The sequence below is a fragment of the Chelmon rostratus genome, chromosome 6 (assembly GCF_017976325.1).
Source record: "Chelmon rostratus isolate fCheRos1 chromosome 6, fCheRos1.pri, whole genome shotgun sequence".
Classification (NCBI taxonomy): Eukaryota; Metazoa; Chordata; class Actinopteri; order Chaetodontiformes; family Chaetodontidae; genus Chelmon; species Chelmon rostratus.
The window spans coordinates 26,023,261-26,047,465 of NC_055663.1; the positions used below are offsets into that span (position 1 = coordinate 26,023,261).

Here is a 24,205-nt window from a genome sequence, read left to right on the forward strand (position 1 = left end):
GTGATGCCACAGTTAGACTGCCTGGTTTAATATTAAAACTTTTCAGACAGGCAAATGAATGAATGGCAGCAACATCTTTTTTCACACTTGAGATCATTTTTCTCAGCCACACCAAGAGCGGCTCATTACTCCAGAGGGACTTATTTCACACTGTTCTGTCTGGTTCTGCCTCTGCTGTAATGATCAAAGTTCTCCTCGTACATCAAAAGTAAATAAAGAAATGTAAGGCTACCTGGCTGACTTTGTCAGTAAAATAACCTTCCTTTTACTACTCAAAGGGCAAATTTTACATAGAAATTTATCAGTTGGACGACACAAAAACTAAAGCTATCACTTTAGAAAGAAATGACATTATGATGCTCCTAAAATACTTGAAAAATAAAAACCAAGATCTGCATCTGTTCATTCCATCAAAAACACAGATCAGTAGCACCTTACATGTACACTTTTCTCATCACTTTGACAATGCATGACTACACATGCACTACACTTTCTCATCAAGGTATTTTAGGGTGTTCTATCTACTAATTTTGGCTAGTCCTGATACTTAGTTTTGATAACATTGACATTTGTTACTGGTAAATTACAAACCACTAATGTGAGCAGGTGGCAAATTGATGATAATTAAAGTTAAAGTGTAAAATGTAATCATCCTAATTAGTTTCCAGAGTGTGGTTCAAGACCTTTCAATCTCCACCATCAGGGGGATATTTTACCTTCACTGCTGACACCATGCATTAGTATTAGTTCAAAGCTTCTGTGTAGTCATATCTAACAAACACATTTTATTAAATCACAAAGTGCAGTGAAATAATGCAGGTGTGACAAGGTTTAAGATCTCAAAGAACCCTAATTTAAAATCTTCAGTTAGACTATTTTTTTTTATTCCTGTATCACAATAAAGGATATTAGAAATTATGAGTGAGTCAGTAAATAGAAAATTTGTCATTTAATGCAACATATTTGTGACTGAATTACAATTAATCTCATGGAAATAAATCACCAAACTGACAGACAGGATGTTTCATACAGGTATATATTACAATGTGCCTTGTTATATAATACAGTCAGGTTCTGTTTTTAATAAAAATAAGCACTGGAGGAGAAAGTGATACGTTTGGATTTTATTGTAAATTGGACATTATGCACATTACTTAGCGACTGATGACTTGTTAATTAAGCTTGTTAAGTGGTCTCAGAACTCCCTGCGCTGAGTGAGAGTTCAGACGATGTCAAGTCGAGAAGGCAATTTAGCCAGGAGCACTGTGAGCCTGAGAACTCACAAACAGGACAAACGGTGAGGGAAGTACCAAAATGTGGGAACAAGAACATTGAGCGGCTGACAGTGGTGACTGCTTGTGCCAAAGATACCAGCCAATGAACACAAAGAACTCTTTTTTTTTTTTTTTTTTTTATCGTTGACCGTATGGGACATTAACCGTGAAGTGAAGGGAGACGTTCTTTTCAGCCAAATATCTGAGCTCTTTAGTAAATGCAGACAAAATTCTCCCCAAAAATGATTCGTGTCACCATCATCGCAAATTCAAACCGTTTTTCAGCAGGTCAAATAGAAGGCGTGGTCTCACTGACACAATAAATACTGCACATGTGATATTGTATTTAATAAAGATGTTTTTGCATACAGGTGTCTGTTCCCTTTCCTATGTCTTGTTATAATTCCTCAAGTTTTATTTTCCCAAATATGATTATGTTTATCTAAGATTCAATATACAGAGGAGTTAACAGTGTCTGTATAAAAACAAAATAACCGCTGTAAGTAGACATCCAATGTGACATCGGGCTGTGAGACCAAACCTTTCTTTGTCCCTGTTTCTCTAATTTCTGTACAAAGACAATACAACTATCCAGTCATGCAACGTTGTTTGGGAGGGGGTGGGGGGGGGGCAGGGAGTTGTCTGTTATGTTCTCTGCCGTTTTTAAGCGTTCTGCATCTCCTTGCCAATCTTGTAGCTCAGGATCTTGTTCCAATCGATCTTGGTGCGTGTCACAGGAAGCTGGCGGCGTAAGGCTTTGAAGGTAGTGTCCGACATGGTCTGGTAATTCTCGTTGATGGCCGTCTGGAAGGAATAACAGACAGACAGACAGAGAAAGAGGGAAGAGTATATGGAAAATGAATTTAAATTATCTGCAGGTTTTGAAAAGTGGGAGCGATCAGAATGAAAACCTTTTCGCTGCCACAAGCTGAATCTGAATGTGAGCTAAATTAATCATGTTTTTGTTTCTTTGAAGTATTTTTTACTTAATTTGAATATCAGACAATACTTTAAAAAGGCAAAATGTATGCATGACAGTGTTTGCTGTGAGTTTTGGGGAGTCCAATAGTTTCTTTTATGAATGGTTAGCATTCCTCTATTAAAATACAATATTCAAATTCATCAGTAAGGCTCCGCTCTGTCGTAGCCTAAAAACCTGACATTCTGAGGAAAATCCTGTGATGGATGTTCACAGTGTGAAAGTGAAGGATTTCATCAGTTAATCCTGCCGCGAGTAAAACATGAGTGCTTCATGGTGTCTCATTTTTATCCACTTGCATTTCTCACACCAAACTTTTCAAGCAATAAATGAGCAAAAGTTTCACATAAGTGAGAACCATGAGTGTACACATGTGTTATCATTAATCCTGTGGGCAGAGGTTAAAAAAAACCACAAGCCAAAGCAGTTCACATAGTTTGGTTTCCGGCAACAATAAGCCTGTAATCATCATGTTTGACAAACAATATCTACTTCACATTTTCATATACCTGATAGTCGTTCTCTGCAGCTTCCATGAGCTTAACAAAGTCCTTTGCAGTTGAAGCCTCATTCTGAAAAATGACACGACACATAATTTATTCAAGAGCACAGAAAAAAAAATAGTAGTTGTACAAGGGATGTCAATGGTTTCTACCAGTTTTGAGTAGTTACATATAGTCTGTGTTATTTGCATACACACACTGTGTGATGCAAGCCGGTCTGAGGCCGTCATCCGATTGGTGTGTATTATGATAGAGACCCATATGATGCCAATTAGCTTGGGAGAGGCTGAGGGATTCAAAGAGCTAGTTCAGTACCTCGAGCCCGAGTACATCATGCCATTGAGAGCTACTGTGACTTAATTTAAAAACACTTTGAGGAGAAGAAGGATGAGCTAAAAATTAAAAAATAAAATTAAAGCTAGCCAGAGCAGGCAAGCTAACTCTGACCACGGACTGCCGGACAGCTCTAGCAAATGAAAGCGACTTCTCAGCTGCTGACTGGGAGCAGAATCTCAGTTATCTGGTAAGTCTGACATATTTAATTTTCTCTGGTCACAATGCCCAGTGAAAATAATTCCAGAGTTAGATGTGAAAATATTTCGGCTCTACACGCTGGTTTCTGCTGCTAATTCATTGACGTCTGTCCTCTCTCTTGTTTCTCTCCCGATTCTGTGAATTAAGGGTTTATTTTTACCACACACACATTTTACAACACAGTTTTGGTGAGTTTTATTTTGTGTCTGTTGAGTTTGAATGAAGTGTGCTTTACAATGATAAAATTAACTAAATTACGTTTCTGTGAATGGAGTCTGGTGGCTTTGGCGAGAGCGACACATTGTTGTCCCCATTGGTCACTTGGACACAAAAAAATGGGAAAATAGGGTCCATACACACAGATAATATGTGACCAGAACTTCTCCCATTCAGCTGGGACAGAAATCATCTGTCTGTGCACCCATAAAACAATGTCTTCAGTTATACTCACAGAAATTGACATGGACTCCTGGACCTCTTTGTGGCTCACCAGCTGAACGTTGCCATCTTCATAGTAATGAACCTGGAATGATTAAAGGTTTAATTTCTCTTCATTGCGTAGATAAAATTCATTCTGTAACTCAAAACAATTAAAAATGTAGAGAAGGAGCAAAGCAAGCTGTGTGGATAAAACAAGGAATCCCAAAGTTTCACCCACACGGACTGTTCCCAACACCTTTCCTCTTCACCATCTACACCTCGGACTTCACCTACAACACGGACAGCTGCCATCTTTAGAAGTTCACTGATGACTCCGCCATAGTGGGCAGTTTGTGAAAGGGGAGCTGGAGTACCAGTCGGTCATCATGGAATTGGCGGACTGGTGTGAGGACAACCAGCTTGAACACCAGTAAGACAAAGATAGTGGTTGACTTCAGAACCACACTTACCAGTGAACATACATTGGGAGGACATTGAGACAGTACCTGGGTGTTTACCTAAACAATAAACTGGACTGGTCCCACAACACTGACTGTACAGGGCATACAAGAGGGGCCAGAGTCGCCTCCACCTCCTGAGGAGACTGAGGTCCTTCGGAGTGTGTAGACCCCTCCTCAGGACTTTTTCTGACTCTGTGGCAGCCTCTGCCATCCTCTATGCTGTCGTCTGCTGGGCCCCGGGAAGAGACTAAACAAGCTGGTCAGGAGGCTATTTGCAGTTGTAATTTATTGTTCTTATTTGCACCTCCCAATGCTGTTTGCACCCCCCGCCCTGCCTTGTGTGTTCTAAAGAGTTTCTGTAACAGTAAATTTCTCCAGTGTGAGATTAATAAAGTCTTATCTTATCTTACAGAGTGGAAGATTTAAACAAAATACCTGGATTTTCATGATTCCTGCCACTTGGGTGGTAGAGGGGGAGATGGTAAATTTCCATTCTGACCTCCAGCGTCCATTCCTGTGCAGAGAGGAAGAGGAAAGCCAGACTTCAATCACTCATTACATCTCTTAACACCGTCACTTATGTCAGTATCACAGAAGCATTAGGGGACTTAGCTATAAACTCTCCTTGCGTTACAGGGATGTCCCCTCACATGAGATCAAACTGAACCTGTAACCGTGTGCTTTGCTTTTGTCAGTTGAGAAGTTCAACACTAACAGTTTTGTTGAGGAAACCAGTAAATGAGCTAACCCAATATTTGATTTTAATCTATTCCAACAGACAAATTTAAGACAAACCTGTAGAGCAACATGACAAGTAGTCACTGCATGATGAGTATGAAAATGGTGTGAATCACAAGTGACTAGGATGTCAGCCCAACTTCATACCCCAAATGAAGGAACAGCTTTTGGGTGGATGGTGTTATGCCTCCAGTAGAGTTTCAGACACAATCTATGACACTGAAGCACTGAAGCTCTTCTGGGGGCTGATTTATGGCCCTTGTCAGATTCTCGTTTAATTTGTAACTCATCTACAATCACGATCACAGAACACAATTTTCTAAAGGATATCTTAAGGATATCCTTTCCTTGTGAGATCCTTTCCTTGGCAACCAAACACAGGAACGTCTGCACTTCCATTGACTAAATCAAAGAATTGTGGCTGCAATTTGCAGTTGGTGTTCAGGATGTCCATGTCATGCACGTGACAGTTCTAGTGATGGTTTTCTCTGACCAATCAGCGGTCTGCAGTGTTTTCACTCCGCTGTTTAGTATCATTTCAGCTACTTTGTGGCACTTCGACTGAGGTGTTACCCAAAAAAAGCACCAAGTACTAACCACAACATTCGCAATGGAAGACCAAAAAGGTGTGAGTGGTGGAAGTCCCAATCAGTGGAAACAAGGCATCTGACACCAAAACTAATCACATAAAATGTCTGAATCCAGGTGTTACCAGTCCACCTGTTTGTTCTGAGCCCTTCATGTGCACATTATAGACCTTGAGTCAAAAATTGAAGAGGAAAAATATATGGTGTCTCTGCCAATTTCAGTTTGATAAATCTTATTAAACTATTATGCCAAATCTGCTGTATAGGTCCCTCATTACTGAAACGTGGCCAATAACGGCGGCAATCACATACAAGAAGCTGTGGGATCATTACACCCAACAACCCATAAGCCCAGTAAAACCCAGCAGCAAAGAGGATTGGTGCAGTTCTTATCCAATTAGATTAACCCGATCAGAAACAGCTCAGAAACTCTTATGAGGAGCAACAGTCTACACTCCAGAGTTAAGTGCTAATTAAAGTAATGCCTTTGAAGTACATATCAAACAACATTTCAGGCTTTTTAGGCTTATTCTGTATTTCTACATTAACTTTGATTAAGATATGATGGCTGGAAATTCTACTAACCCTGTCAATCTCTTGTTTTTAAGTGAAAATGATAATCTAGCCCGTAATCTTTGCTCTATCCTAAACCTGAAAAGGCTTTGTGATGCCAAAATCTATGTATCAAATATCACAAATCCCAGCGGTAGAAAATGGAAAGAGAGAGAATTAAAAATCACATTTAATATTGTGGAAACATACCAGAAGTTTTTTGGTTGAAACTGATGGCACTCGATGCACACGATGATCGTTTGATGCCCGTCAATGGTTTTCCCATAAATCTAAAGGGAGAAGACAAAACATTTCACACACAGGGAACGTTTCTTCTCACATTTCTCTGCTAGTTAATGGTCACTTTTCTTCTACTCTGGTTCTGCTTTTCTGCTGTACATGTGCAACAATTGAATTGAGACAAGTGGTTTGTGGTTAACAGCTTCAGAATTGAGCTCATGCTGACCTGCAACTCAGATACTTCCATGTATACACAACGTGTTAATTTAGATAACCACACACAACAAATTTACAGCTGTGAACTCTTCTGTGTTCAGAACTGTACAGTTGACTTTGCTTCATAAAATAAGTAGCACATCACAAGCTTTACAAAACGTGATGCAAGAATTTCTAAATACCACCACTTCCTGTTCTTTAGTGGGTGAGCTGAAATAATTACTCGTTCTTCTTGTCTGTTAGTCTTTGCTCACTGTGAACGGCCACATTAGATCAATAAATGGAAATACTGAAGACTGGTATGTTGAGGTCTCTGTCCAAAGACAGAAAGTAGTTAAAAGTCAAGCAGTTGTCACGCACCTTTTGACACAATCCAAACACTGTACTTTTTTGTCCTTGTAATATTTCCTAAAATTAAAAAAAAAAAAAAAAAAATCTACAGCTAAATTCTCCTTTGCCTGCTGGGAGAAATCAGGTCAGGATCTTGCTTAACAACCTTTGATGAATGCTTGGTGGGAGCTTATTAGTGCACCATCCTGCTTTCTTTACACAGGAATAAGATCCAAAGGTGTTCTGTGTTTGCACTGATTCTTTATAATTTCTGGTGGTATAAATACATCAGATTGTAAGGTGTAGCAACAAGTTAGTGTAATTTCAATTACCTTGACAGACAGCCTAGCATAAAATTGGATATCTAAATCTGTGAAGCTACATTAAGTAAAACGATGTTGAATGTATGGGCTGTTATTTATAAACATCTAGTTTTTTGGATATTAGCTGGGCGTTTGCAATCAACCCACCTCTGAAAGTTGCTCTATGACTTCTTGCCTTGGCTTTACATGAGCTGTATTTTAAAGCAAGGTGTAAGTCAGGGATGGAGCTGTGGTAGTAAAACCACTGAGCCAACTGACAGAATTTAGCACAATGACAGGATTTTCACTTGAGGAGGAGAATCTCTCTCTTTAATCGACTACCGGTACATCGCGGTTATGGAGCAGGCAGGGACGTACCGTGCAGACTCCATTGGGATAATGCTCCTTGACGTAGGCCCTGACGGCAGAGTCCACAGCGCTCCTCCAGCCCTCCATGGAGCCGTCGACATCGTGGGGCCGGGGGTCACTGGCCTCCTTCCTCAGGTGGTCGTACTTGAAGGAGATCTTGTTCTTGGGGTCCAGGACCCGGCCGTTCCCAAGGTCACCATGCTCTGTGATTAAGACCTGGGAGGAATGACAAGAGAGTGAGAAAGAAGGAGACAGTGAAAGAGGGAGAGGAAGTAAAGATGGAATAGAGAGGGGTAGAGGTTAGAGAACAGATGGCAGGAGGTTTTGTGAAAAGGGAGAGAAAAACCAAGAAATTAATTAAAGGGATGCAATGACAGAAAGCGAAGGAGAAAGAAAAAGAAAAAGAAAAAGAAAAGGGGGGTGGGGACAAAGTAAAACATGAACACAGACGTCAGCCGGAACTTTCCATCTACTGTCTTCCTCCTCAACACTTAGCTTAGCCTGCTGGGTATCAGACGGGGGAATTTCAACCCGTGATGTGGGAACAGAGGGACATGATGACATCTTTGCATAAGACGCTGCAATCATTACTGAAGCAAACACACAGCCACATTCATTCACCACTGTGTTCAACCTTCACACAAGCTCACAGCCAGCGAGTACAGTGACATGAAAACAAAAGCGTGTTTGTGATCTTGTTTCCTGTGGAAGCAAAGGAGAACAGTGGGACTTGTTTGATGGCACCCTCTCTCCGGTTTAAAGCCCATGAGACATAATATTAGTGCAATAACAATAATGAAAACTGAATAAGCCTGTTGCTGTCCCTGCTTCTGTGCACCTTTATGAGTCATGTCTTTTTCTATTATTGGCTCTTTTTTATCCTGTTTCAACATTTGAAAAGCACATTTGCTTTTGCTTCTATATAAAATGTGCTATATACTGTAAAACAATTTGAATGCTGTGCAAGTCGGTGAAAAAGAAAATCTTTGACCTTGATCTTTTGTTCAGTTTCAGATAAACTGTGGTTTTCAATAATGGATCTTAACTTTTTCCACTTCGCACGTTAGTTTTCATGTTGTGGTGCTGCACTACTGCTGAAAACTGTGGTTTTTATTGCTGGCCTGCACAGTGACACATCTGACTGTTAAACCCATATGGATATAGTTTATAAATGGCACAGCTATCTCACTTTCCTCTGATGTGCATCAGCTGTATGCAATACTCATCATGACTGAAATGATGTGTTTGAAGTTATAACATGAGTCATTTCAATCTGGACCTGGGATGTCAGTGGTTACCGAGAATATTTTTGACCAGTTAAGCATGTTAGCCTATATCTTAATTTGCATACAAACACAGTGTGATGCAAGCCGGTCTGAGGCCATCACCCAGTTGGTGTGTTGTATAATTGGGACACATATACTGCCAATCAGTGTGGGAGAGAGTGAGAGATTCAAAGAGCTAGTACCTCGAGCCACGGAGAGCTACTGTGACTAAACACATTTAAAAACACTTTGAGGAGAAGAAAGTTGAGTCAAAAGTGAAGCTAGCCAGAGCAGACAAGCTAACTCTGACCACCAACTGCTGGATTGCTTTTACAAACGAAAGCTATGTCACAACTACCTTCATCACTTCATCAGTCCTGACTGGGAGTACCTGTAGTTTTTTACTGCTTAAATCAGACAAATTCAAATCTCTGCGCTCATAATGTCCAGTGAAAATAATTCCAGAGACACATCTGATAATGAATGTGTCTCTGATAATGAATGAATATTCACTGCTACAAGCTGCTTCTCTGATGTCCAACCTCCCTCTAACTCCTCTTCCAATTTCGTGAATTATGGGTTTAATTTGACCAGAGTTGGTAGATTGGTTGGTAGGTTTCTGTAGATGGAGTCTGGTGGCTTTGGCGAGTTTAGTCACTGGTTAGAAACGGACATCCCAATCTGCACAAATCCTCTTTGCTACTGTTCTGCATTTAAATAATCTCATGTTATGCGTATTGCCATATGAATTGGTTGTTTTGAGCGGCAGGCAACAGCAGGCATGATAAATAACATTTCTGAACACTTGTAGTGAGCCGAAACATCACAATATAAAACAGCAGATTAATATTTGAGGAGTCTCAGCTGAGAAGTAATGCATACAGTGCAACAGCAACAGATTCTCATGTGACATGAACTGCATGAACAACATGTTCGAGACAAGGGTGCTGAATGGTGTGAAGGGTGTGGGAGGGAGCATGAAAAATAGGAGAAATTCAACAGTCAGCACATTCAGACCCATGATGTCATCTCATTTCATTCAGCCTCTTAGCAGCAGCCACCACTTCAGGTCCGAGCTCAAGCATTAACTCACCTGTTCTTCGTAGCCCTCGACTTTCACCGGGCTAAACTGGTCCAAGTTGTACTGTGCAAATGCACTGCGGCGAGAGACAAAAAGTTACTACACACTTCAAACTCTGGAGGTAAAGATGTTTGACTATATGATTTATGCTGACAGTGTTTGGGCATTATGGCTGTAGACTAAAGCCATAATAAGTAAAAACTGAGGACTCATTTTCTCTTTAATTATCACTGACTGCAAAATTAAATTATAAAAAGAAAACAAAGCTGGTACAAAAATTACAACCAGCTGAAAACCAGCTGTGTTTTAAGACACAATATCACTGTTTTCATTGACAACATTTAAAATAACAGTCAATCTGTTTGATGAATCATGACAAATGTGGCTCTTCATACTTAAAAGTCTTATTGCAAAATCAAAAAACATTTTTCAAGACCTGGAAATAGCTCAAGACTTACTGCGCAGCACCTTCCCTGAGAAGATTGTCATTGTTGAGCAGCAATCGCACATCTGAGGAGAAAAATGGTGAGATAATGAGCGAGGGAGTAGGAGAGGAGAAATAAGACAGGTACAGCAGATTAGCACCATGACACACACACAGACACACACACACACACACAAACACACACACACACACACACACACACACACACACACACACACACACACACACAAACACACAAAAGACAAAGCCGCCTGCAGTCAGTCTTTGCAGCATTTATGCCAGGGGAGTGAAGCAGACATGGTAAATTAGCTCAGTGGAAAAGGCTGTAAAATCACACACAGATGAAAGGGGACAAAGTGGCAAGAGGGGACTGAGTTTCAGTGTGTGTGGCTGTCAGGCTGTGATAAGAGGCAGGCAGACACAGAGCCCACCGGCGCTCCTCTGAGGTGACGACAGTTATTGAGGCAGGACGAGGCTTTAACGATGCCAAATCACATACACACACTCTCTCAAGGGGCACTACTTTAGCAGTGTGGTGTCAACACTGGCACTGCAGGGCGAGCTACAATTTGGCAAAAACATCACAGTCTTATTTGCTCTCTGAGTGGCCACAGTGGTGTGATAAGTAGCATATGAACTGAGACGGTTTCAATTTCAGCTCCTCTTAAGCAACTGCAGAAACTATTTTAGAGCCACCACTTTGGAAGCTAATGGGGATCTAAGTGAAGCATAATTAAGAATAATAATGAAGAGAGAGTATTGTTAATATTGTAAATTGGAAGAAAATGTGCTCTATATTGAGATTTGTGATTCAACACCATTTTGGCACCACCATAGTATCAAATAAGACACTATGGTAGACAGCAATGCATGCTGTAAAATTGCAGTACAGAGTAAAACTCCAGTACTATTAGTAATCAGTGCTTTTCAGACCAATACAGGGTAATTCTTCCTTGCTTATTTTATTTCAGCTCAAAGATTTGAAGAGGTGAAACATTTGTTTCCACAAGGCAGAAGTGGGATCAGTCAGATTCAACTTCACCCTACAACCTCTTGTATGCTCGAAACTGCAGCAGTCAGTATATCTATTTTCATACGCCTCCAGTAACAAAAATAAACTTATGGTTTAAGTTCCAAGGGTCACTGAACTTCAAAAAAGAAAAACAAAAGACTAAAAACTTCCACAATTTACCAAATGCTTCATGTGTATCAGGTACTTTCATCAGGTACTTTAATAATTCAAATATTGCTCACTTACAGTGGATTTATTTTGTACATTTTAATGCAAGTTCAAAACATGTAGAGTTAAAGTGTGACTAAAAACAACTATAAGCGCTTGGTTGGTTGTTACTAGAAAAATATGACTAGTCATTGCAGGAAAAGCACAGGTATGACTAATACACTAACAATGGCTTCATTCCACTTAGAGCCATGTCAGGAGGTGGCGTGACTATATCAGGGCCCCGGAACTGGAATGCAGCCTCTATCAACATTATTAGTTACACCCATGTTTGACAAGTCTATTCTTCTGATAAACTTTGCTGCACTAGTGTCAGGCTGTTTATTCTGCAGACATATGTACACACACACACACACACACACACACACATATATATGAAATTACGGCAAGTTAATAAAGCTATAAAAGCAGCTTTGTTTCCGTGTTTCCAACTGTTCCTCCGGAGGGAGGCTGGGAGAGTAAACCCTATGTTTATATGCTCAATTTAATAAGACAAAAATGAACAAAATCACAATTGTGACACTGCAACAATGATTTCTGACAGCATCCAAAACACTCTAGTGGTGCACAAGATCCTGCGGCAATTAAGTTACAAAACTAATAGAAATAGAAAAAAATGCTATGTTCATATACACGCTTACATAACTCTTAATGCAGCAATATTCTTGGAAAAACTGAAGAATATTTATTTTATTGAACAGCATACAGCCGGAGTAAAAAACAAAAAGAAAAAAAAAAACGTATTTATCTTGAGCACATAATGAAACACAGAATCGACTGCCAAAGTCACATAATGGACATTAATTCACTAATAGGCAGAACAGGTCCAGCTGGGGGCCTTTGGTGCCCCCTGGCCTGGGGACTAAGACATAACCAACAGACATCTGAATAGAGCCTGTTCTGAGAAACAACATCACATTTTACAGACTTATACAAAGGAAGAGAAACAGAATACTCACCATTGAAAACTTCGTTGAACTCTCCTGGTGGGGCATGGATGACAAAGTTAGCTGCTATGCGTACCTGTAAAAGAAATAAGAAAAAAAAAGGTACAGGTTCAGACTGGAACAAAGAACAAATAATTTTCACTGTTCCCACTAAGAAAGATGTTTAAAAAAGTTCTTTAATCATGGAAAGCAGTTTTGACTCGGTTTTAGCTCACCCTTAGTGCTGTACACACTGTAAGTACACCAATTTAATGCCTAAAATTCACTGTGTAAAGATTGAATATTTGTATGTGATGTGGCCAACAGAGGGTGTAATGTTACTGTGTCACTGGCTTGGAGGGCGGAGTGATGCAGTTCAATGTCTCTCTCAGTCTACAGTTCATCTGAACAGTCATTATTCCCCTTCCTCACTTCTCTTCTGCTGCTGCACCACAACACTTCCTGTTTCCAGGTCACATGTCAAACTGACAGCGAGACAACGGCCCCTCCCTCCCCTGCTTGGTTTACAACCATATAAGGACATAAAAATGTGCTGAGGACTCTCATACAGATTCTCTCTCGCCCTACCACTATATTTCTCCACCTCTCTCTATCACTGGCAGGATAGAGTGGCTCAGCCAGGTTCCCCCTGGGCTCACAAGCTGGTATATCAGGGAAGGTGTTCATATTTGCATGTGTGAGTGTGTGTGTGTGTGTGTGTGTGTGTGTGTCCCCCGGGCCCTTATTAGCAGTGTGTGTATACAAGTGCTCTGGCACTGGCGCAGAGCTGCAGATTGATTCTTGCTAATGAGCCGCTGAGAGAAAGGAAGACACTTGGGGAGGAACATGTGTGTGTCTGTGTGTGTGATGTTGAGATCAAAGTTTATCTGCATTAGTCTAATCCTCTGTCACAAGATCATCATGACCCACTTATGCTGAACAATGCACAATTCATAACACAATGGAGGAGTGTGTGCGTGTGTGAGTGCACGACACATGCGTGCATTCTGTTAAACAGCCAGAGGAAATTGTGTTTGCTTGTGTTTGTGACTTGAAATCCCTGTGGGAAGAGTAATTTGCATTGGGTATCCCTCGTTAGACTGGACGGCAGTGTAAACAGACTTTACATATGCAGAGCGTTAGCTGATCAGTTGCTGAGTGGAACCTCTTCAGGTCTGTGACATGGACTGATGTAGAAAAAGATTTGTTCTGGGTTTCATTCAGCGGCTTCTTGGAACAGGCCCTTATGACTGAACACTACTGTTTGTCTGTAGCTCGCTTACTTAAACTGAAGGAAGATACAACATGTCTTAAAGCCCTCAGGTGCAACAAGCCCAATACACCCTTTGCTATTTTCAATCCAGAAGAAAATTTTAAAAACATTCAACAGTTGTGTCTTCTTCTTTGAAATGCTGGCTTTCTCAAGACCTGAACTCAACTGATTTGGAACAATGAACACATCTCAACTTGTCTATACATGCCAGAAAGTCCTTGGACCTCCTACACAGCACAGATAAAACACAAGGCTCTTTTCAAAGCTCCGTTCCTCTGTTTTGGTCTCCTATCCACACTGGATGAAGATCATTTATATATCTTTTAAATATTAGTGCAACTATTTATTATTTGATGTAATTAGTTGTGCCAGATTAGCTGTTCAACATAAAATGAATCAACAAAAGTTTTGATTTCAGTTATCAAACAAGCAAAAACGTCAAACATTTGCTGGCTTCAGCTTGTGAAATTTGCTTTTCTCTACGTTTATTTTTATAACAGTGTAAGTAGAATATATTGAGGTTTTTAATTGTTGTCAGACAAAGCAATTTGATTATGTAATGGAAAACCGCAACAGGAACTTTCTGCATTTTCTTGACATTTCAGTAAACGAAACAACTACTTAACCATTCAGAAAGGTGAAGTGATAATAAAAATGAACATTAGTTGCAGTCCGAAGGGATAAATGCCAAAATGCTAGGCAAATCTTTTTGAAGAAACATGGACATAAAAATGTTTCCATTATCACATCTATCTGCCTCATGGCTTTCATCTTCATCATCAACTTTAGCTGGAAATAAAATATGGTAGTTGGAGATGAATGAAATAGTTGGTAACTATGACAACTACTATATTAATTCAATCCTGGCACTTCCTGTGTCAAAATTGAACTACATGCCCAAATCTGGTTTCAGTAAAGTCTATTAAGAGAGTTAAAGTTCAGCAGGACCACTGTGATCAATGTTAGGCATGAGGTGTACAGTCTCACTATCAGAAATAACAACATTACACTATGCTTTTCTATGTGTCTTCTCGTGCTGTCCGAATGTAATGTAATTTTGGAATGATATTAATAAATCCATTTTTTGAACCTCTTATTCCATTCAGGGTCAATGGGGGCAAACCCAGCTTGCAGTTGGCATGAGGCGGGGTACAGACTTTACAGGTAGCCAGTCTACTACAGGGCTAACACACACAGAAACACAAATACAGGAAATTTAGTTTCCAATTCACCTGCCTCGAGATAGGCAGATCATGGAAATAATCTGAGCAAGGCACTGTGATGACATTTCAGACATTTTTGTCCACCCTGGAATGAACAAAGATCTCGGTAAAATACTGTTCCCACTAACAGCTGGCATAAAAACTGATTTCAAGACACCGACTAAATAATGCTGATCACAGATATTTAAATCCTGCTGCGGACAACTGGGTGAATTTGCATAATTAATTGTGTAGCGCCTACAGGTAGGGAGGGACCGGTAAAGACATCAAAGGAATAGACTGGGCTGGTTTTAAAATCACATCTGACAGCGAAACTACGCCAACTGTTTTAAGGTGCATGGAGAGGAGCGGACGTGAAGCAAAGGGAATGAGACGCTGTTTAAAATGAATCACTGACAGGAGGAGGACGAGAGGGATGTTCCATTAGCGGATTATGAGAGAGGCAATGAGTGTTTAAAGCTTGTTAAAAACAGGCTAATATTTCCTCTTCATCTAAGTACCTCAAACCAGTTCTAGTAATGCACTGAGACGTCAGTCTACATCCACCTATGACGGTACATGAATGAAACATTAAATAAAAACAAGTTCATTCACATTTCACCTTTTCTTGCAGGTTGTTTAACTGTTAAACTGCATCCCTCTATGTTTACAAGGATGCTAGACAAAAATAGTGTTTGAAAATTATGGATTTTACCATTTTTCTTCCTGGTTGGCTGTGCTGTTATGGATGGAGGAATAAAATATTATTGTAGCGATTATGGGTGTGCCATATCATATTGTTCACAATAACACTGGTATCATTTGAATATGATTACAAAAAAAATCACATGGTGATAATGGCAATATTCTGACTTGTAATGACATGGTTTCGTTATGTACGGCAACAACAAGCACGGCTGAATGAAGAAGTAACATTGCTACCAGCTCCATGGCGGGGGAGCTAGTTCCAAAAAGGGGAATGACTTCAGTAGTGTGGAAGCGGTTTGGCTACGAAAAACCTGATTTACAACAAACCACAGTAATATGAAACAAGTGTGAGAAGAGGCGGGGGGGACACGACAAACGCTGGCTGAGTACCAGGAGTGCCAAAAATCCTACAAGGAGCGCTCAACAGCTGTGAGTTCCATACCAAAAATAATTTCAGCTCTTCAGAAACTGAAAGCTTCATGTTATCTTAAGGCCATATTGCCCACCCCTTGCAATTATAAGATGCTGCTGGATAGCAAGATGGCACAGCCAGCGGTGAAACCACAAACCTATTGTGCAGATAGGAGGAAGTAGTCTGCTTCATGCACTACTTCACCAGCTTTCAACAGCAAAGTAATCTATGTAGAGCCGGCAAAATCGCAACTTCAGACCAAGCTTAAAACTAATAAAGTTTGAGACATCTTGTTAGGTAATTACTTTAGCGCTGCAATTTGAATGTTAAGCTGGAAGGTTAAATGTTCCTTCCAATGGCGGTCTCCTACGCTGGGACACAGGCTACTGGGACACTCTGGAGCTCTGAGACCTAGTTTTGACTGCCACCATGGTACATGAAAGGCCGAGCTCGAGGCGAAGAGTCTCGCAGGGGGGGGGTTTGACTAACTACCTCAAAGTTCTTCATGCTCGCTGTGGTATCAGATGACTTTCCCAAGTCTAAGCTAATGCTGACTAATTGTACTGAGCCCTAAAACATTTTTAAGACACATTTAATACAAGTGTTCTCAAACTTGTTAAATAATTACTGTCTCTACCATTGAGGTTGGATGGTTATTTTCTCAAAAAGAGACATTTTAAATGAGAAGGATCAGTTGATGAAAATTTAGAGATGATCCAATATCCAGGATAATGCTGACTTAATTGGCAATTAATTTATAAGGTGATCAATTGAAAATCAACAGACAGCAACTTTTGATTATGATTATATCATATATAATGATTTATATCATCCATCTGGTTCCAGATTCTACAATGTAAGGATTTACTGCTGTTTATTCTATTATACGCATGTAAGTTAAACAACTTATAGTTATTCAAAATTGCTTGGACAATGTATACTATACAAAGATTAACTTATAAATGAATAAAAAATAGGTCACTTTTTTTGTGTTGTCATTGTGTTGTCTCCGTGCTATTAGTTTAAGTTTAACATCTACATATAGGACTTTGAAGTGAGCTAATGGGTCTTGCATTTAGGTGCAATTTTCACAGAAAATCAGACATGGAAGAGAAATAATGAACCGCATCTTGTGTAGGGTGCGGTTTTGGAAAATTGCACTGCTGTTGAGATCTCTTCATACACACCTGCACATACACATAGCTTTGTGTGGTTGGGGGAAACAGAAGGACTGACTGCAGTTCAGACATTTCACAGGAACAGAGAGACAACAAGCGAGGCTGACAACTGCTGCTGTATGTGCTTTTGTGTGTTAGTGAGTGTTACCTAAATATGACTCAATCGTGAACAAAGTCTTTCTTTTGCTGGAAATAAGGATTTTTTTTAAATCTCCTATAGACAACTGCCTTATCTTTCTAAGGATTCTGAGGGGGTGGAGTCTGAGGAGCTAACCAAAGAGCTGGAATAATAATACTCGAGCTAACAGACACAAACAGAAAGAACATGGGACATAGGCACCCCCCCATACAGTGAGATACTTAAGTCTTTGTGCACTCTTGGCCTGGACACCAGCTGGTCTCTTTTCTTTCAACTTGCTCACTGTATATTCATCCTCATATTACCCAGCAACCCCTCCTTTCCTTGCAACAGACACTTCCAATGCACTATCCTGATACAAATCCCCCACCCCCCTCCCTTAGCAAGCATCCTTTCTTAATCCCAAACGACACTCACTGACACCAAAACCATATTTATCCTAATCCAGGCATCGAAATCGCCTTATCATGCCAATCCAGATCCATGAAAATAATGATAATAATAAAAAAGCACAGCAGGAACAAACTGAGGCAATATTTTGGCCCGCAGGCATTTTAAGCTGCATCATCTCCCTGAGTTTGATCCCCTTTTCTGGCATACTTCCATTTCAATATCCTAGATAGAGAAGAAAAAGAGGGCCCTGGCGCCTTGAAATGCTAACGCAGACACAGGGCCAAGTTTAGAGGAAAACTAGTCTGATGTGGGTGAATACTGGGGGGTTGGGTGATGGGCTGGTGTGCGGGTGCAATAATTTATGAATAATAAGTCTATGGCGTGAGGGCAGAGAGAGGAGGAGGACTGTTGGGCAGCCGTAGGCTAACTAGAAATGTTTCTCTGCTAATCAAAATGAGGAGGAGGTGGTGGCTGGTCGGCTCAGGATTACACTGAAGAAATAAGGGCCAACTTCTGTGATGCGAGACACAAATACCAACAGAAGCAGAAGGTTGTCGCTGTATTAAAGGGGGTTTCCTAACAGTCAGGATCACAACTCTTTCATTTTACGCCAACACCATGCTTCATGTTCACCCAGGATGACACAATACCACCAACTCCACTGCCTTAGCTGGGGGTTCACATATCACACCAGTGATTTTGCAAGTTGACCAAAACGGTATTTCTGGTGTTGTAAGTTTTATGATTGATTTCCTTCCTTCCAGGCAGCATTGGTGTTAATTTGTGAAGACCTTAAACTTGCTTGGTAATCCTTCATTGTGAACATTTTCCTGTCAAATGCATGTAAACATTTTGAGGTAATGCAGCTGTGCAATCTGACAGATGCCCGTCACAAAATATAAGCAACACGTGTTGAATCACCTAACGAAATGAAACATATGCTGTATACCTAGGCGGGGATCAAACTTGTGACCTTGCAGTTACTGGACAGACACTGTGCTGCATAAATACTGAACCTGCAGGTAAAATAGTGTCATGTACCCTAAGCCGCCAGCTATGCAATATATGGAATATCACTGGCTTGCATTGCCATCTCCAGAATGCAGACATCACAGCGTAAAGCCACCAGTCTTAACAAATCAAAATTTAGCATTCTATAGGCAACTTCTGAGTCAGCCAAGTTGTAGTGTGGTTAAAGGCTCCATTGCGCAAATTTGCACACTAATTTACTAGAGAGATTCTCAAGTTTCTAATACAACCTATCAACAAAAGTGACAGCTTTCAAAAAAGGAGAAAAGGGTGATTTGAAGGAGGCTCCAGTTTGTTCTAAATCTTAGACAGGACACCAGATTGTGTCTCTCAAGGCGGGGAACTCTAGCTGAGTGTGCATGCAGAGAAAACAAGCATAGTTCTTCCCTCATCTCTTCCCAGATCTCTTGCACTGCTGCAGCAGGCACGTACAGACAGCGCTCCTCTGCCTTTGCATTCTTCAGTTAAAGGGAGATGCCGCTAAGTTTTCAGCATTCAACTGTGCTGTAACATTATGGTCTAAGACAGCTGTTCACAAGCTGAGCTCAGGGACACACAGAGCTGTTCGGAGTTTCCAGTGTCTCCCCACTTAAATGAGGGAGGAGGGAGGTTTCTTTATGACCCTTCTTGCCCAGACAGCAATAAAACTTTGAAAATGGAAAATCTGAGAAAAAGCTTTATCAAATGAGGAGCTGTGGTCTAAAGAGTCATTAAGCAAGCTGGTCTATACTAGAGTATATATTTTTCTATCTCCAATCAGGGGATGAATATATCTTTACCTCAATTTCTGTAATTTATTGTTTTATGAAAATCACTCTTTATTTCAGTTGTGCATGAAAGGTAATCTACGGTATATCTAAAGGTTCATTTATTTGACATACATTTTTCGCCATCCTAATCTTTGTACAGATGCAGTCGGACACCTAGCCTAAAAACCTGGAAAGGCTTTTATTCTATTCATGGGATTTAGTCGATGCTTTCTATAACGCTTTACTTCACCGCGACTATGCGCATTAGTTGCACTGGTGCAAGGTAGCAATCAAGCCACGATCCCTGGTACTGTCGGCAGAGCTGCAATGGTTAATCGGTTAGTTGTCAGCTATCAAATCACTCATTTGCAACTATTTTGAAAGTACACTGAATATTTTTGCGTTGTAAACAAAACATTTAAGGACGTCATCCTGAGCTTTGAGAAACACTGAATTTTTTCACCATTTTCTGACATTTTTTAGAAAAATTGAGAAAATAATAGAAAATGAAAATAATCGTTAGTTGCAGTTGTGACTGTAAGCACTCTGTGTTGACCTTCTGTGACAGTTACATAAGTTAACTGACTTGTTATGCTAACTTTACCTGCAGCAGTGCCAGTGAGAATGGCAGCTAGCTGTTGCTGTCCAATACTTTTCTTGCAGTGAAAAAGAACCAACGCTGCTCTTAAATTTATGCAGAAAAGATTTAAATGCTTCACTGAAGAACATTATGTGCCACTTGCTTAAAAGAATTGTCTAAGGCAACTGCCTTATTACATTTATTGTAGCACAGGCATCATCCCGCAGACCTCATTTGTTGTTTTACCTACCACAAGAAATCATACACATACAGCACAAGCTAATTCGTCCTCCCTCCAAGTGCTGGTGATCAACAAGTTATTATTAAATATTTTTGTCAATAGTCTATCAGACGTATGAAAGGAAAATGACACCTAACTCCATCAGGCATAATCACTGTTTACATAAACATCTATTTTGCCAACAAACTAGAGTTACAGCAAATGCTAAAACGTACAGATACCTCTGTGCTGAATTCACAACTAACAACTCTACAACTGATCACGTCAGCATGACTACGAATGGATATCATTAACAGTGCTTCAACAACATCCCATCAATAAAGCCTGGAAGAAACAAGACTATAAATATACCATCTTACTTCCCCTCTCAAATATAAGCCTTTTTGACAAGATTATGTATTCTAAGCAAACCACTTTTTGCTGACAGAGAGGTCTGCCCTTTTCTGAAACAGGAACCACTGCGCCGACACCTCAGACTTTCTTCTAACATATTGCAGCTTCAAAAAGCCTAGCAAAAAATGTACCTCTTTTGTAAAGATAAAATGTAGACTGCAGAACCAAGTGCAAGCCACAGCATAGTCAGCAGGGCAGCTGCCACTTGTTAATATATTTAGGCTGTGGGTAGTGGGTTTGTCTACCTTTGCGATCAATTTGCCATATACCATATCCTTATTCAGCGCTCTTCTTCAAGTGACAATCAAGTTGACAGGTAATAAATGCTTGGTTTCTGGGTCTGGTATCTGCCCGAGCACTTATATAAAGACAAAGGAAACGAATGCAAACACATTAAGTAATAGCAGTTTCCTGTAATACATGTGTGGTTTCTGCACTGTAATCAGGAAGCTGGCAGGACTGTTCCCAGATGACTCAAAAAGACTACGAGCACTACTTGGTATCTGTGGCAGAGACGAGACTCTTCTTGCTGTTTAATCATTTACAAATGGAAGAGACTCTAGTAATTCCCGATTAGGGAGCATTCAGGTCTTTTTTTGGAACAGCAAAGTGACGCTGACATCCACAACAGCAGGGCAGAAATGTCTCAATCCCCTGAGACACATTTAGGAAGTGTTTCACAGAGACAAACTCAAAGCTATTTATTGCGTTCGACATGGACACAGTCCTCCTATCAAAAATAAATGTCCTGGGTTAGCTTTTCTAAGGCTACCTATTAAAAAAACAGCATTTCCAAGCTGCTTTTTCCAAAATAGATTAAAAAGCCATCATGGTAATATCAGATCAAGGAAGTTAGAAGCTAGTTTGCAGATTTGTCATTCAATGTGGGAAAGTACCATCAGCTGAGTGCTAGGAGATTCTGGCTGTGGTTGATGGCTTTGCCCACACTACCAGTATCTGGCAGGTCACCAAACATCATTTGGACTTGTCCTTTTATTCTAAAAAATATGACTGGCCAGTGAAAGAGTTAATCAAATTAACTAGTGAATTTTGGAAACTACTACCCACTGTCACGGTGTTAAAATGCTCATTTCCTCCCTTTGCAGTCTTGGTGGTGCACAAAACAAGCTGAGAGGCCAGAGCAGATGGCTGATTCGCTCTGAGCTAATGCACCGGAGAGACGGCCTTCAAAGTACAAAATGCAACTGCGGTGTTTGCATGTGTGCTTTTAACAGCACAACATACAGTCGATGGATGCATAAAGTAACTCACTTGGTCCCGCACCAATCATAGTCAGAGAAGGAAATGAACAGCTTCCCCCAGCTGAAAACTGTGTAGTGGCTGTGCTCGGTTCTCTACCAGTCAGCCTGGCAGGTCACAAACCTACGAAATCAAGCTGTCAGTCAAACAGTGAAAGTGGCTTGACCGTTTTAAACAGCCCCCATCCTCTTCACAGCACAAACATTCAAAGTTACTTGTTTTACCACAGCTTCACTTCATAAGCACACACCTGAAAACATTATCCAAAGCGAGCCTAATGTATTGCAAAGTCACAATGTCGCCACAGCCGTCATCACAGCCTAGCCCTGTAATGAAATGCTTCTCTAACAGCTGATGCCCGGGTGTTGATATGCATGACACGGTCACACCTGCGGGTCAATGAGCTGCCTCAACTCTAAAAAACTTCTGACTCAGGATGATGTGGAACAGAACAAAATAAAACCAGGCCTTGTTCTAACTCTGAATCGTGTATTACATAACCTACAGAGTGGCAACTGAAGAGTTCACAACTGTCTATTAAGAAGAATGCTCATACTGGTTGTGCAAGTTCTCACAGGGTATCAGGTACACATGTCTAAACATGTAAACCCATTAAGAATGATGGAAAGGCTGCAACCACAGCTTGTTTTTACTATTTAATTATTTACTGAATATTTTTGTATGTAACTGTTAAGTCATTTAATTAACAAAACATAAAAAATAAAAAAAAGTTAGCAGAGATTTCTAAAATGTGCTTAAAAAGCGACAGTGACAAAACCAAGTATTAGATTTACATTGACTAAAAATCAAGAAACTCAAGTAAATATTCACAGCTGTGCAACTAGGTACTCATTCTTGGCATATTTACCAACTGACTGAAACAATAAGAAAACCATTTCAAAATGAATTAAATCAATTGATAAAAAAGTTTAAGCAACAATGCTTCGAGCAGCAGTTTTCACACTGTTATGCCTCAAATCCCTGTCCCAATGCGCCTGACCAAAAGGTAAACAAGGCTTCATATAGCCTAAATTGGACAATGTATGTAAGTTTGCTAAATAAAATCGACGCATTTAACAGGACATTAAAATTAAGTGCAAGTAGGATTCCTGCAGACAGTTCAGACACATGCATTTGAACACTCATGTTGTCTCAGGGTACTGGCTGTGTGTGTGTGTATGCACTTTTAAGGAAATGAGAAAATGAACAGTGCTCGTACTGCCAGACACTCGCATGGGTGTGATGAGGTGCAAAAATCTTCCTACAGTATGAGCTTGACTACCTAATTTGCATACGAGTATTCGGTTACACCGTTTTAAAAATAATAAATGTTGGTGTGAGCCCTTTAAAGTTGTAGATATAGACTTCAAATGGGAAACGCACATACGAATACAGATTCTTAACTATAGCTAATTGCTTAGTGTAACGTTAAATGTTGAGTAGCTTTCATCAACGCGTTGATCAACTGGAGCCAATAGTCCCCTCATCTATTTACTAACCGAAACGCAGTTATTAGAGGTACCGTGGTTAGCAAGCTAGCTTGTAGAATGCCTGCGGTTGCTGTCATACGGTGAATTAAATCCTGCTCAGCATTAAATAGTCTGACAATCCACCACGTCCATTATTTTAGTTCAACTGCGGAAAAGCCGTATCACACAGAGAAAAGGGCGTGTTGGTAAGACAAGCTATACGTTAGCAGGCTACGGCTATGCTAAACTAACTAGCTAGCGATGTTTGGTGTGTGAAAACTTCCATAACACAAGCGACGAGAGACACGGGAGAAACGACATGTCCATAAAACGAAAATGGTGCGGGAGGTAAGCTTAGGTGAATTTACAATATGTACACGGCTCCTATTTTGAGTCAGGACCGTACAAGGAGCCTCCGTTTGAGATTCGCAAATGAGCGGAAGTTGAGCTAAAAATAATAAGAGCAGAAGCAGCAGCGGTTGTGCTGAGGCCTGGGTTTTCTCCTAGTTTAATTAAACCGGTCGACGCCCGGATGCACGGTCACACGGACTGAAATGCAACTCAAAAATCGAGTGCTAATGTTCCCCGCCGGAGTTTATTCGGCGATTAAAGTGGCTTCTTACCTTTTCCTCGTCGGATAGCTGCTCCTCATGATCCGCCATCTTTTCTTCCGGCACCACCAGCTTGTCAGAGCCCCGTGACGTCACGGCATGGGTG

General features: G+C 40.4%; 1 protein-coding gene across 1 annotated transcript; it reads right to left on the bottom strand.

The window, feature by feature from the left end:
- Positions 1–934: 934 nt before the first annotated feature.
- Positions 935–24,205, bottom strand: LOC121607855 (F-actin-capping protein subunit alpha-2). Its single transcript, XM_041938863.1, has 10 exons — positions 24,112–24,205; positions 12,496–12,559; positions 10,310–10,361; positions 9,864–9,927; positions 7,515–7,721; positions 6,259–6,338; positions 4,607–4,685; positions 3,742–3,813; positions 2,763–2,825; positions 935–2,078 (listed from the first exon to the last, which is right to left on the bottom strand). Exons 1-10 carry the CDS (start codon positions 24,148–24,150, stop codon positions 1,938–1,940), a joined length of 861 nt encoding a protein of 286 aa, XP_041794797.1. The 5' UTR covers positions 24,151–24,205; the 3' UTR covers positions 935–1,937.

What these genes read in the sequence shown, in the direction of transcription:
- LOC121607855 (XM_041938863.1), bottom strand. Translation starts at nt 24,150, where the DNA reads ATGGCGGATCATGAGGAGCAGCTATCCGACGAGGAAAAG. An exon ending in ATCCCAATGGAGTCTGCACG is followed by an intron (nt 6,339 to 7,514) that starts GTACGTCCCTGC and finishes TTCTCCCTTTAG; the next exon opens with ATTTATGGGAAAACCATTGA. An exon ending in TTTCAACCAAAAAACTTCTG is followed by an intron (nt 4,686 to 6,258) that starts GTATGTTTCCAC and finishes CTCTCTGCACAG; the next exon opens with GAATGGACGCTGGAGGTCAG.